The following is a 15442-nucleotide window of genomic DNA, read 5'->3' on the forward strand; positions in this document are numbered from 1 at the left end:
ACTTGCTGGGAAGTACTTGTCATTTACTTTCAAGAAACTCTTAACTTGAAATAAACTAAAATAACTGAAATATCCTGAAGCAACAAAAGAATAACAAAACGAAGAGTTTGAAAATCGAATTGTTATACAAACAAGAAGAGAAGAATGAATATGGCAAAAAGTCAAAGGAAAATCATCTAAAAATCAGGACTAAGGCTTTATTATTAGAATATCGTGATAAATTGTTATTAGTTGTACGATTAAAATATTTTATTTCGTTACGTGTTTCTATAGAATTCTGTTAAATATATAAAATCGTTTGTTATCGTTAACCTCTTTGTTTTTAACTTGTGTTGCTGTACATAAATCAGAGTATTTGAAATAAATATAAATGTTACATGAAAGGCAATACGTTGTTTTAGAGTTTTGGCAAAAACCTTGAATTTTTTCAGACTGGGTCAACCATTGTCTCTTTTATTAATAGAAAACCTAGTAAATATTTAATGGACACTTTTGAAGATAACGAATTATTATGTCGGCTGAGGATAATGATGCGTGCTATTAGAGTGTTGTATAAAGTATTTTACATTTAGAATATAATGACTTTATTTAATACCACGCTTTTACGGATTTTATGGTCTAAATATCGCTATAGCCGATAAATTATGCGAGTAAAATAATTAATTAGTTAACGTCAAAAGTGAACAAAACCGAATGGAATATTTTTTTCTTGTAAACGCTGAAATTTAATCAATAATTTTCAATTTTGAAATATGATACATACATTTATAGAAATTACTAACGTTTCAGACGAAGAATTAAAACAGGATCTCGTTTTCTAAATATAAATTCGTTCGATGCATTAACGTCATACAAATTCCTACATGCTTACTATACCTAATCACAAGAAAAATGAATTTTCTTCGACAGAAGTACGAGGAAAAGTGGAGTTACATTACGCATTCGCGATCAGCTTAGGTTTAAACGATGTGAGAGGTAAGTCAGCGCCCGCCAAGGTTAAGGTAGACGATATATCCTCCATTTACATACGCGTTGCATTCTAATAAAATCCAGCATTGGGTATAACATTCGGTACTGAAAGGAATAGTAGCCTTTGATTGGCTAATTCAGAAGCCAAGCCCCGTATATAATTCGATCTTTAGTTTGGTGCATTAGTTTCCTTCTTGCATCGCGTCGCGACACCTAAAGGGTCAATATGCTTTCTTCGAAGGTACGTCCACTTTTCGAGAAAAGAGAATTCAGGAAATAACTCTGCTTTCGTCACAATGCAAATAGAGTGGAGTACATTGATTTAGAAATACGAACGTTTGTACCAAAATGTCAAATAAAAATTCTTTTGCGCGAAGTGCATCGAGGAAGAATTAGTGAACACGAAAGGACAATATAACAGCAATAACTTGACTACTATTTTATTTAATATCAGATTTACTGCTTTCTAAAATTGCTTTATGTAAACGTCAATATAAAAAAGTTTAAATACTTTTATAAATGTATGTAATGTTTATAGAATTACTTGCAGCCATTAAATGCAATTAAACCGATCGTGTACTGCTATGGTACAAAATTAATATTGTAATTTCAACAAAAGTAAAGTGAAACAATGCGACAAAGGCATTTCCAATTGCGTGTGCTTGAATTAGTGACACATTAACAGAAAGGACATTGTTTCTCGCACAATAATTAGAAACCATGCGTAAGTGGTTCGCTATTCAAAGTTAAAAGAGAAAATAGTAGATCACGCGAGTGATACAAATCACGCGAGTAACGCTGTGAGAGGTGATTGTGTCCCCCAAGGTCCATATGTGTTACAGTTCTGCGAATATTAGATTTATGTCCATTGAACTGCATTCAGAGAATTGAAGTTCATTGAAAACATAATTGAAATCTTTAATTCTTTGAATTAAAGTTTTCTGTAATTTTATTTTCGTAGCTATCTGTCTATTGTTTTTGAACACGATAATACCATCGTGTATGCAAGGTTCTGCGATGACGAAAATCATCGAAATAATATCCTCGTTAACGATTGACCAACGGTAACCTTACTCCGCGGATACAATTTGATCTTCGACTTTGTGCTCAAATTTCGCCTGTTTCGCGATTTGCCAACGAGAAATGCGGACCTGTCCAAAGTATCAAACAATTATCTTTTATTCAAGCGCAATTTCTGTCTTTATTTATCGATTGAACCTCTTTATTACTCGAAACGTAACTACAGACGAAAAAATATTTTTAGAAACATAGTAAAAAGAACTCTTTATCGTATATGTTGAAATGAAAGTACTCAAGTGTCTCGTGACAAGTTGTCTATGCGCAAAAATGTCACAGGGAAAGTGAAATCGTTTAACGTCTAACAGTTAATGCTTCGAACGTATTTGTTTATTGTTTTGCGAAATTTCTAAATTTGTACGCGACAACGGTGATATATTGTCGTGAACGTCGTTTGAAACGAAGCAAAGACTAGGTTACAAATAATAGTGTACTTTCTATCTGCGATTATCATTCGCTATGGTTATCTAACAAGGGAAATGGCTATGCTTTTAACTGGAAGTGTTAAATCTATTTTGAAAGTGTCACAATTGGGGATTTAAGACAATGGTATGGTCTACAAACAATCAGTATTGTACCATATCTCAAGCTTCAGTTCAATTGAAAATTTGTGCTTATTGAAATTTATCTCACAATTTAAAATTTCTTTTTATAATTTATATTTTTAACTATTGTGTGTATGATGAATTTAACTCGATTATGTGCAATGCTGTAGAATTCTATTACGTGCAGTTGAAACTATACATACTATAGCAGATAGCAGATGTTATTTAAACAAAATGAAAAAGAATTTTGTAATTGGAAATGTACCATGAGCTAAACTTAAATGAAAGATAAGAATGTATTATTTTATTCTTATGAAATCTAGCCAGGAAATTGTTTATCTGTATAATAGTTGAATCCTACAAAATATTGCCACATTTATTGTCAACAGTTCATTGTTTGCAGACCATTTTGCCGTTAACTGTGGTTGGTTTGCTAAGCTTATCAACAGTCACACCGGACAGCGCAGGAATCGTGGAAATGGTGAATGGATTGGCGTACGGTAAGCCAGTTTCTCCTTACTTTCTGCCAGTAAAGCAAAACTAAGGATAATCTACTACTCCGTATCACTATAGAAGAGATATAAAATAAACCTAACAATGAAAGAATATTTTACGTTATACAAGACTCTAGTTACAGTTCATTCATTACTTTCGTATCCAGTGTCATTGATTTAGAATGGAATAAGATTGCAACGCCTGTTGCGGTAAGAACTGAAACTATGAATTGACCTAGTGAAGAAGTATATTTACGATGACCTATGCAAGGGGGATCGCAGCCAATTTGCTAATATTACTTAGTTTTTAATTAATAATTGCATTACCCAGCTAAGAGCGATACGATTATTAATTAAACCGTTAATAATATTACCCAGGTCTCACCACGTGGAGGTTGCTGCGAATGGAGACCCGCTCTAACCAAATCCCAATCACCCTCCATTAATAAAAATCTTCTGTGACCAATGAAAGATGCACAACCAACGAAGAGAGTATTTGAACCAAAACGTTTGTATTCAAATAGAACCCTGCTTGACATAATAGTTAATATAGATAATGTTGGTCGAAGAAGCAATAAACGAAAGTGCAACCAACGAAAGAGTTTTCTGAGATAGAATTTGCCTGTAAATGGTCATCAACAAAACAGAGAAGTAAACCAAAATATTGTCTGTTTGATATTGACAAATATTGTCTGTTAATATAGAGAACCAAACTCCTGTTTAACTATAACTCTAAATTCGTTTATATCCGGATTCAGACCTTTCGTCCTACAACATGGGGACCGAAGGAATAAAAATCACATGCAACTCACTGGTCAGTAGTGGTCAGTAGTGGTCAGTAGTGGTCAGTCCTGGTCAGTCCTGGTCAGTAGTGGTCAGTTCTGGTCATCCCTGGTCACCAGTGGTCAGCTCGGTTCACTAATGGCCAGAGGTAGGCCCCCGAATTCGCGAGACCCGATCCTCCTGGAATCCCCAGGGGTACTGAAAGAGTATGATAGCAGTGACTCTCCATATACTTCTTCCTAAAGTGGAAGAGTGGGGAGTTACAGACAAAGTTGACAGTCTGGTCTACAGAACTATTTCGGTTGGTCCTACCTCTTGGCTATTCCTGGACTTTGATCTTGATGTCAGCCTCACTCTTGACCATCGATGACCATTACCTAACCATTGTTGACAAGCGAATAACCAACGACCCATTAAAACCACCAAGAAGTCGAAGATTAAAGCCTTCTTACAAGGATCCCCTTAAAATTGAATGCACGATCTTTTGAACATTTTGTTCCACTTGCTTATTCTATTATTATTAAGCATAATCTTATAATCAAAAGCAGTACTACTCCAAGAATGATAGTTGACAGAAACTGTAATGAAGTCTAAAGGCTCATTCCGTTAAAAAACAATAAAATGTCTGTAATTTTATGTTCTGTCTCACTTCCTCTTGTGTTCTTTCGTGTAACCTGTTGGTAATGTTGCGAGTGGCACGAAAATGGCAATGGGGCTCTAGAGCCCCAGAAAAATGGGCCGAAAAAATACATTGGATGTAAGGTCTACTTGTATACTTCATCTGTGGTGAAAGTATTTTTTGAAACTGTTTGATTTAATTCTCATTGCTAATAGCGCTAAAGTCTAATTCCATACTGAATTGATAACGTTGGATTTGACGCCTAAATGGTAAATGGAAAAGACATTGTCTATTACAGCCACTAAAAGGTAGTTTTAATTTTGATGCAATACTATATACAGAAATGCAATTAATTCTAATCATTTTACATGTGTTTGTTATTATTTTTTTATTCAGTAGTATAACTGTAGAGGACGACACCATCTTACAAAATCATTTCGTTCGTAATCCTTTCACTTTCCAGAGTAGAATGTTTGAACTCAAGACTGACGAAGGAATTCCATTAATTTAAAAAAATTACTAAACTATAGATGGTGAGAAATATTAAACGTCACTGTACTTTTGAATTATGGTCAACAACAGTAAAATGTCTGGTCTTTTAATCCACAGAATTCAATGCTTAAGTAGATGGTAATGCATGATGTTTACAATATTCCGATTACAGCAACGCGTAAAAATGACAGTAGAGACGAATCATATACATAGTTAAATAATTTACATTAATTAATAGTTTTGTCTTGCTGTGATAACGTATCACGAATATTTAAGTAAACCCATTAAATATTGCGACAATTCAGATCCAAACAATGAATTTGTATTTGCTCGAATCACTTTAACTATTCGATAGTTTTGATTTTCTTTTAGGTCATCTATTGAACTGATTTGTCTCTTCTGTTAATTATTGTTATTTTGTTACAGGTGGGATCCCATACGGAAGCGTAACTGGCATGGTGTCCAAGTATCCAGGATTTATGAGACAACAAATCAACACACTCCAAGCTCGACCATTAGGTGGATTCAATTCTGCTCGACCAGTGGTTGTTAATCCAAATTTCAGAAGCACAGTACAAGGAGTACAACCACAAACCGTGCAAATTTACAATCTTCCACGTATCGTTGGCAATATTGGTCACTTACGATATTAAACTCGATTAACTCGAAAATGTTAAAAATAAACCGTTTACATGATCCAATCTTCCAGATTCATTACAATTTCCTTAAACTTCTTTTAGCCTCAGTAATCTCTTATGCCAAAAACATAAATATGCAATTCGATAAATTAAACTCACATTTGTAAATGCAATTAATTGCCATTGTTAAGTACTACTTATTGACGATATTTAAATTCGTTTCGATTCATAATTAATTTCAATGAACGAGTCTCAACTGTTGCAATAATGATACTGATAGAAAGAGAAACTTATCTTTAAGCATATTCACACACAAAGTAGAATGAACAGGTATCGTAACATTGTAAATAACGTTGGCAGTTTATCCAGCTTCGAAGCAATGTTTCACTGCTAAAAGTGTTCATTTGACTGTGGAAGGAATAATATTTATTGTTTCGGTGTCAGGTGAGAGGGCAAAGTAACGACTAGTCTTATATTAATATCGACTCAAACTGGTTTCTTGACAAGGCGTTTAAGTTTATTGCAACACGCGAATAGATACTTTTAAATACGATGAAAAGACAACTAAGTTGAGAGTGTTGCATACAAAATTTTCTGAATGCAACGAACGTGTTCTAACTCGTAAGAAGTCAGCTATATCCTAGAACTAAACTTGGAACAATAACGATTATTTCTAGAAAGATAATTTGCACAATTTTATTCTTTGCCATCATTTAAATATCATCGAAGATATTTAGCTTCACGGTTTGAAATTCTGAACACCGAGTACTGTTTTGCCAGGTAATAAAGTTGTAAAGATAGACAGAGTGGTATCATGAATAATGAAGAGACAACAGGCGGATTATAAATGTATGCAAATCGTGTAAGGATGAGAATATTTCTCATAATTGTGAATGAAAGAATATTCCCTTTCAATTGGATTTACTCAATCACTGTGTAACAAGTGGAAAGAGGATTGTAAGAACGTTTTGACAAGTAATGATTGGTTTGGATTCAACTGTAACGGATGGTTTTCTGCCACGTGAACCGGGTAATTGTATTTCCAAAGCATGTGACATAAATCTGTTCCGAAATTTCAAAGAACATGTCGCTGCAAACATTTCCACAGATTTATTATTCTTGAAGTTACGAAGTCCATTGCTATAATTTTGTACGATCCTATAATTTCGATTTAAATGCTTTTTGTTCACAAATTTTCCAACAGAATTATTCAAACATTTGGTACGAGTGATTCTTTTCGATTCTACCACTGACCTTTACAACTTCACCTTGAATTGACCTCTTAGAGAAATTAACTACCCTTTAAAAATTAAAATTTTCTTTTTTGTTGTGACAAGTATCGAGGATATATGTCCAAATGGTGAATATTTTTTAGGAATATCGAGCAATATTTATACAAGGTTATTTGGACCTCTTCAGTTGCACAGAATTATTTAAAATTAATAATAGGTACAAGAATGTAAAATAAGTTTAAAATAAACTGAAGATATGAAACCTACATTTTATTATTTCTCCATAATTTCACAAACAAAAGTTGCATAGAACAAGTTTGTAGAAAATGTATTTTATTGCAATACTATACTCGAAGATAAAGAATGCAAATTGTTTCAAATTTGTTGGTCAGTGTAATCAGTTGTTTCGTGTATCGTGTATCGATTCTTGTTCAAATAAAAACGCCCCACCGTGGTTCTGACTTAAGTTTCAGCTATTCTTTGATGTATGAAAAATTTTCCAGACTAGTGTTATTTGAATTAGGGCAAAAGCGTTTATGGAGAGAAAGTATAAATGACATCGGGCACGGTGTATGGCTGTTAGTCGTGACGAGTCGCACGCACGATGCATTACCCGCTGCACGTGAGTATATGGACACTAATTCGATCCTCGTTGGTAGAAAACAAAAAGAGGAGCCACTCTTTCGCAACTACAAAGACGAGATTCACCCTACGTCGATGCACCATGCACTTTTTTGGAACAGAAATCGAGAAAATTCATTATTATTCATTGAGTGTGTTTGCAGAGTTCAGTGATTGGTTAAAAACGCAACACTTTGAGTAAATTAAAAAAATATTCAAGTCTTGAACTATTTCCCCAACGTCATTGGTAAATTAAAATTCAAATTTCTAATCAAATCGTATTTGAAAAATTATAAAATATTGCTACAGAATTTGAAAATAGAAGTGACCCTATAGAAGCAATATATTAGTATTTACATAATGATGTGCATTGATTTGTCAATTGTGAAAGGTAGAAATTTATAGCACATAAAAATTAGTGGTGTTAACAACGATCGATAATTTATTGCTACATGGTGCATCGTGTGTTGCAACACGAAGAGATAATCAGTCTACTCGCACTTGTGCCAGTTTTGCAATAATAAATGACGAAGTCTGTTGCATTTTCGTTGGATGAAAGCATAGAACACTCCGATAATTTATTCTGTGCCACAGTGTAAACCCTTCGATCAGATAAGGCGATTTTAAATGAATTTATTAGTGTAATGTGCAACCCTACAGATTTGTCGGTGTCGCTATTTGTGATTGGTACAATAGAGTTTACGTATTCGCGATAATTTATAGCGATTTGTGAATAATGTGCTACACAGATGTTGTACGAGATTTATACGTGTCAGATAAATTTTAATGAACTGTTCTACAATACGTCTGCTACGAGCTTTGTATCTATATATTCAAAAGTGCACGTCCTTGCAAGAAGAAAGGATTATACGTTGCATAATCATGCTAATTACGATCCGAGTATAACAATACGAGATCGTACTTACTTTGTGTTCTGAGAATGCATTCCACTTAAAATCTGTGCAATTAGTTGTAAATAATAATAATTATCCGGGACTGAATTGCATTAAATTAAACACGATGCTGAAAATGGTACATTAATTGTTGTACAGGTATCACGTCGCTTTTTGTTTGATTAGATTTTATTAATAAAACTTACGATTCATACAGATTTGTTCAAGGGATAAGGACGATATTGATTTGTTCGATCGATGTGAAAGCTTGTATAGTAATCGGTTCGGTTGGAGGTATATTCGATAAATGTGAATGTGTTTTACCTTATTTTAGATCACGATAGTGGCCATTCACGAGACTATCGTCGTGTGTAAATAGCCACACGTGCTTTATTACGATCGCGTAATATGTACGCTGCTTGTAGAAATGAACCTCGTGAATGAGTAACATGTGAATGGAATATAATCCCTTTTACGCTTTAGCGATAATTTAACGCATTAATTATTTATGTATCTTCGTGTATCATCGATAAATAATTATTTGATCTAAAACCACGTTTACATGAAAAGATATGTAACGAAGAAACATATTTGGAAATATTTTAAAGAATTTGGAACAAAATTTTTGACGAATTTTTCTTTTTAGGGCCCCTATCAGATGCATATAAATAATAACACGGAACAACAAAAGTTTCTAGAAATTTTATTAGTTGAATTTCTTTTTTAGTAAAAGGGGATTGGAAATATAGTGGAAAGTATTTTCAGACCATCGAGCTTCAAACTAATTTGCTATTGTATAACACCGTAATTACGATCCGATGAAACGTCCAAACTAATAAGCAGTAATTCATCGAAACTATTTTCTTGAATGGGCTGCACCGAGCAGCACAATAATTGCCGTTCGTTTTCCAGCTTTCTTCCATGCGTGCCGTATATTTCATAATATAACTCGAATATTATACAACTACCGCCAATTATTTTCACAAGCATAGGCAATTTCGTTCTCAGAATCCCAGGAATTTCAGGAAGCAATAAGTTCGCTGCGTTCGATTGATTCGTGAAGCGTTCCGACCTCGCGTGAAACAGGTTCCATGAGAAGAAATGAACAATATTGATTGCTTCCCGTTACGGGAGTGTCGTATTCTATAACAAAACACGAATACCAGCAATTCTTGTCTAATAGACGATGTTAACCCGAACGTTGACGTATGATCAGTGTCAAAATGATAAAGGAATCGCTGAATGTCTCTGCTAATATGAATGAATCATCGTTCGGATATCCAAACGCTAAACTAACGACGTACAAAATTAGTAAATTTAAATTTAAATCAATCATTGAAAAAAAAATCAACAGAGAAAAAAACAGGACTCTTGAACCATATACGTTGTTCTATTTTAATTTTTTGATGATGTAATCATAGTTGTGGTTCGTTTAAAAATTATCCCTTTCAAACACAATAGGATTTGCAATATTTTTCATTGTAGCTATATACAATATTTACGAACTGTTCAATATTTTTCAGTCTATATTCTAATTAAATTGGTAATATTAGAGTTTAAAGAAGATAGCTATTAAACTGTAAAGTGACAATCTAAACGTCTATTTATTATTGTCTAAACATTTTTATATTGCGTGTATCTAATATTCTCGTGTATACACCAACAAAATTCCTAATAATTATAGTTTGATAGTACAGTATTATAGAAATGTTTGAATACGTTGGGGCATGTATTTATAGCTATTGCAACTTCGAAATTTGCACAATCAATCACAGTATATTTCTGTATACATTTTAGTCAAATTCTGGAGAAAAATCGTACTATACGTTCCAAGATTTCTAAATGCACGTTCAGTTCTCTGGCCAGTGTCTTTAATTGCATCCTCGAAGTTTGAACGATCAATCACGATGTATCGTTCGTATCCCGGAAAAGTTAATGTCATAGCTCGAAGAAGACGCGGCAATCGACAAAATCGAAACGTCCGTTCAGGTGTCCAACGAGTGTTATTTTTTCTTCCGTCCTGGCGGTTGCACCCTCGAAATTTGCACAATAGTATCGCATCGGAAGCAAGTGTGTCACGTATGAAACGGTGCGTTGATCTTCGGATTCGCGCGCGTACCGCGGGTTGCGTCACGCAATGACAAATAAAACATCGTATTAGAGAAAATTGCTGGCTACGAGGATCGCGGAGTCTCATTACGTGCCCCGCGTTACGCAGTCCAAAGGGAAGCGTAGAATTTTCGCGATACAAAGTGAAAGAATGCAACGATTCCACGTTTCTGACTCTCGATTTTCTCCTGTTGCAGATAACGGTGCTCTGCGCAGGGCTATGGATCCTACGAGGCGATGCTCACGCGGCTAAAACCGGCGTCAGTAAGCAGATTATTATGTCCTTCTGGGAATCCGTGAATGGTCTGCGTGCTCGGCCTTGAACTACTTTTTTTTAAACAATAACTATTATTATTAGAGACACCGAGTCGCGCAAGTGACGTTAATTCTACCCTTTTCTCTTCTATTACTCGCGTTATTACAATTGCACGTCAAAGATTGAACAACTCAGCCACAATGAAATACGTTTCACGAACATGATTGCAATGGTAATAAAATGGAAGGCCTTCGAACATGGTTGACACGAAGAAACAATTTCTTTTTTGTATTTTCTTGAAGAATATAGTTTGGAAAATATATCTGCATCACCTTATGCCTGAACTACTAAAATTAACGAAATTATTACTGTTTAAAGACAGTTATGGAGATGCAAAACTTTAAATACATTTTTCTCGAAACTATGTTTTCCAAAACTGTGTCCACGATACAGAAAAATCTACTTGATCAATTTACTTAAAATTTTAGGTACACATTCAGTACATATATGGCTATAACCCCTATCAAAATCAACTCACAATTTTCATTTTTTATATTTTTTTAGAGCCTTCGAACATATTTTAGCACGAAGAAACTTTTTTAACACTTTTACTCTCAATCCATTATGGAACTGAAACAAATAATTCTGAAATTTAAATATTAAAGGAAATAAATTCAAGTAGGATTCGTGAATTTTAGCGAGGTTACGAAAATGAGAACTGAAATGAATTTTGAGTTATGTAGTCTTCAATATCGAATCAAAGTTTTGGTCTAGTAAATAATTTCACGATTTTCCTATAGTGAAAAATACGCTGCTTCCAAATTATTCCATTGCCCAATAAGCGACGATAGGCGACTGAGATCAAATTCAAGATTACCAAACAAATTACCAAACGGGTCGATAATTTTCGACCATCTTCTTATTCGTTTGTACACGTAACAGGAACGGATAAAAGCCGATCGAAATGTCAGGTGAATAAATTAAAAACAATCGCTGCGCCCGGTGCGAAATTCTGCTAAATTTGTCGGTCTCGTATCAACCGAATCGGGGCAAAATGTTTTAAGAGGAGAAAGTACAAGTGACATCTCGCATGATGTATGTTTGTTACGATGCGCACGATGCGTCGAGCGACGCACGCGAGTCCACTAACGCGATCCTCGTTGACAGAGGAAAAAAACAGGTGTTTCGCAACGACGAAGACGATATTCGTCCTACATCGATGCTACGTGTGGTAACAGGGCTACCACCGACGCGCGAATCGTAGAAATTAACTGTCAATTCGATATAATTACAACTATTTTGTTGGCCTACATTGTGCTTGGTCTAGAGAAAGTAAACAAATTTTTTGGTTTCAAAAACAAGATATGTCTGTAGCTTAATTATATTTTTCAAGTAGCAATATATGGGTTTAAAAAACAAGTTTCGTTTCTTTCCAGGAGAAAGAAGGCGTGTCATACCTTATTCGAATCACACATAATTTAATCAAATTTCTATTGTACTCGATATCAGAAAATGATGGTTGAAAATTTCTTAATTTCTCATTGATTACGTAAATAATCTCCAACAATTCGCGCTCGCCAATTAATCCAACGAACGACGAAGCATCCAAATAATTCATGTTTTGACATAGTCGAACGAAACCTAACACGTTTCCTTCTAATCGTGTAAATCCTACATGTTAATTTCGTTGTATATCAAATGTTGATCCGACCACCTCCCAATTCATATCAAACGAATACTTTCTAAATTTGCGTAACAGGTCCCGAGGTGCTGACGTCGTTCGCCAAGAACGTCGCGTCCGTCCTGTCGTCTACCTTGCTGAGCGACTTCCAAGATTCGCCTTCGAACCAGTCGTCCACGAATTTGGGCTCCCCGAAAAAACCGCCAGAGACACAATCGAACAAGGAGAGCATCGAAACTGCGAGTCCGTCGGCCGCGGGGAAGCCCCCGGGTCGCCTCAGGAGGTTCGTCGGAGGTCCTCGGACCTCGAACGAAGGAAGAAACAGGTTCCAGAACGCTTACGTAACCTCGAACGTTCCTCAATTCTTGAATCGATACAGCCAAGAGCCGATCAAACCGTACGAGTTCGCGGTGAATCGCGACCTGCGCGTTCCACAGAACGGGAACAACAAAAACGTGAACGCCGACGCGAGAGACAACTCCATCGACGCTGAGATCAACGCGGCGTCTCTGCGTTACTCCAATCCCCAGTTCAAATACAAACCCGAGCTGGTCGATTCGTTGGCGAACGCGAACCAGTACGGGCATTTTGGCTTCCCCAATTACAATCACTTGCATCAGACGCCTGGAACCGCGCAATCATTGAACGCGAATGGGATCGACGCCAACGGGGGAGCCAACGAAAACGCCCAGCCGACCCAAATAACGCACAGACCGTACAACCTGAACTACCACGGCCCCTTCCACGGTCCCCATCATCCGCCATTTTACAGACACCCGGATTTCTACCCGAACCACGGACCTGTCGAAGGGAACGGTCAGCCTGCGGCTCCAGAAACCGAGCAGGTTGACGGTAACCCGTCCAGGATAACCGAGGATCAGAATCAAGGACAATCGACGATAGGAGGCTACGACTATCCACGTTTCTACTATCGACCGCCTTACCACGGTGGATTTTATGGACCGCCATACTTTTACAATCATCCTTACAACGGCTCCTTCGATCCAGCTCTTGAACAACCTGGAGGCAATAATACACATGGTCATTTCCCTCACGGTTTCCCTGGGTATGGATTTAATCCTTACGGTCCTTACCAGCCATACTACCCGAATTTCCACGGCTACGGGAGACCTGCTCAGCCTCAAAATCCGCCTGAGAACGCAGGAAACGCTGAGCAATTAGAAAATGGTCAAAATGGTCAAAATGGTAATTCCTCGGCCAATCAGCCACCGTACGGATATCCACCGTACGGACCATTTTATGGGGACGTTCACTTCCCAGGATATCCTCTGGGGCCTATTATTCCACATCGTTTCCATCATGGGTTCCACGATCATTTCATTCATCGATTCAAACTGGGCCCGTATTTGCCCCCAGAACTTTACGGATATTTCGCGCCAGGCCCTTGGTTCCAACCATTCGGTGGACATAATAACAAGAACAATGGTAACAAACCTGCAATGATGCCCGAGGATGCCGCGAAACCTGCTGAGGCGGAGAAGACTATAAACGCGAGCCCAGAGAATTCGGGAATGGGTATGAACAGCGACGCGGAAGTGATATCCGAGAGCAAGTCGGAAGGAATCGAAACCTTGCCTTCGAATGGACACAAGAAGTTTCTTTTTCCATGGTCTTTGGCCAAAGACAAAGATAAACTAACGCGCCAAGAGTTTAATGTATTAGCTGAGAATAGAGACTCGGAGGATTAAGATTTGGAATGAAGAATTGTTTTATTGTAGGATAAGGTTGACGATATTGGATTAAATTTAATATACGGGGGTCGAACGATGGATGGTGCAACCGAGGAGGGAGTGGTTTGATTTATTTTACAAACAAAGAATGAAGAATTAAAATTTTTCTATCGAAAGTTTCGTTGGACTTCGGTGCAAGTAGAAAAGGTGGGTTATGGACAGACATAGCGAAGCGATAAGTGTGCACTTATTTGGGAAACAAAATTATGTAGGATCAACCCTTTCTCGGTTGTACTATCGATACACCCCGTATAGATCTTTGTTAGTTAATTATTTAAGTGAACAACGCTAATAGTATATAGCTAAACTAATTAAACGAAATAAACGTATATATTTATTAATTTTCAGCGCCTATGGTTGTGAAATAGTAAATACCTTTCGTTCCATGAATTACACCTGCACACTTATACTTCCCTTGCAAATTCTTTTTCATCCTTAATATGTTTGAGTTAATATAGTGTGTGTACTTGTTACTTTATAGTGTTTCTAATTACACTAATGTTACTTAAAAGGTCTCAAGTATTATTGATCATTTGACGTACATATGTAAATGTTCTAATTGAAGTTCCCAATTAATTCAGTTAGAAAGATTGGTCCTAGCCAGTACCATTTCTAAGCATTTTCTTATTTCATTCATCGCTCGATAAATACAATATGTAGGTCATTTATCCACTGTACATTTTTTAGTCATTTCAGCGAGTAGATACAATCCCTTAAATATTTCCTCGCAGGAGACAGCCCAATGCAAAAGGATAATTTAGCTATTTGAATCGACTGAAATTGCACCGTAATAAACGATCAAAGTTTTACATTTTTCTCTCCTTGGTTGCCAGTTATTTTTATGGATTCTTGTTCAATGAAAGTGCCCGCCCATTCACAAGACACGTTACGAAACCGTTCTCTCGAGCAGTGATTAAAACAAATAAACGCCCACCATTGAACGTCGCGCGACTGATTTCGATCTCTCGTCCTCGCCAAGTGTCGGCGACAAGAAAAATCGCGAATAGCGATCCATCGACGGGGGAAAAATATAATTGGTTGCTGACACGGTGTCCGCAACGACACGTGCCGTAACTTGGCATTGGTCAGCGATGGATTCCCATGGTTATGATACACAAAAAGGTTCCCATAGCTCCGGCTGGCCTTATCCTGCAATTATCCGTCGTGCCCACGGTGCGTGCCAACTACGGTCTAATAATTTTCGTGACCTCCGCGAGAAGATTTTGCATACGCGTGTCGCATATCAATGAGGATGATCGACGAACTACGTGCAATGCATTCT

The 15442-nt window shown here is 36.6% G+C and overlaps 2 protein-coding genes across 2 annotated transcripts; both read left to right on the plus strand.

Annotated features, from left to right (window-relative positions):
• Positions 1-863: 863 nt before the first annotated feature.
• On the plus strand, positions 864-5632 carry LOC122395906. The gene is made up of 3 exons (XM_043393820.1): positions 864-975; positions 2981-3091; positions 5406-5632. Exons 1-3 carry the CDS (start codon positions 864-866, stop codon positions 5630-5632), a joined length of 450 nt encoding a protein of 149 aa, XP_043249755.1.
• Positions 5633-7453: 1821 nt separating this feature from the next.
• LOC122395907 lies at positions 7454-14118 on the plus strand. The gene is made up of 3 exons (XM_043393821.1): positions 7454-7471; positions 10670-10736; positions 12488-14118. The coding sequence occupies exons 1-3, from the start codon at positions 7454-7456 to the stop codon at positions 14116-14118; spliced, it is 1716 nt and encodes a 571-aa protein (XP_043249756.1).
• The last annotated feature ends 1324 nt before the right edge of the window (positions 14119-15442 follow it).

Source organism: Colletes gigas, unplaced genomic scaffold (assembly GCF_013123115.1).
Source record: "Colletes gigas isolate AHSC1104 unplaced genomic scaffold, ASM1312311v1 Colletes_gigas_Sc00006, whole genome shotgun sequence".
Classification (NCBI taxonomy): Eukaryota; Metazoa; Arthropoda; class Insecta; order Hymenoptera; family Colletidae; genus Colletes; species Colletes gigas.

Excerpts from the sequence above, each read along its gene's own strand:
- LOC122395906 (XM_043393820.1), top strand. The coding sequence starts at position 864 with ATGCTTACTATACCTAATCACAAGAAAAATGAATTTTCTTCGACAGAA. Across the intron at positions 976-2,980 it reads AGGTTTAAACGATGTGAGAG|TTCATTGTTTGCAGACCATT; the intron begins GTAAGTCAGCGC and ends TATTGTCAACAG. Across the intron at positions 3,092-5,405 it reads GGTGAATGGATTGGCGTACG|GTGGGATCCCATACGGAAGC; the intron begins GTAAGCCAGTTT and ends ATTTTGTTACAG.
- LOC122395907 (XM_043393821.1), top strand. Across the intron at positions 10,737-12,487 it reads CGCGGCTAAAACCGGCGTCA|GTCCCGAGGTGCTGACGTCG; the intron begins GTAAGCAGATTA and ends TTTGCGTAACAG.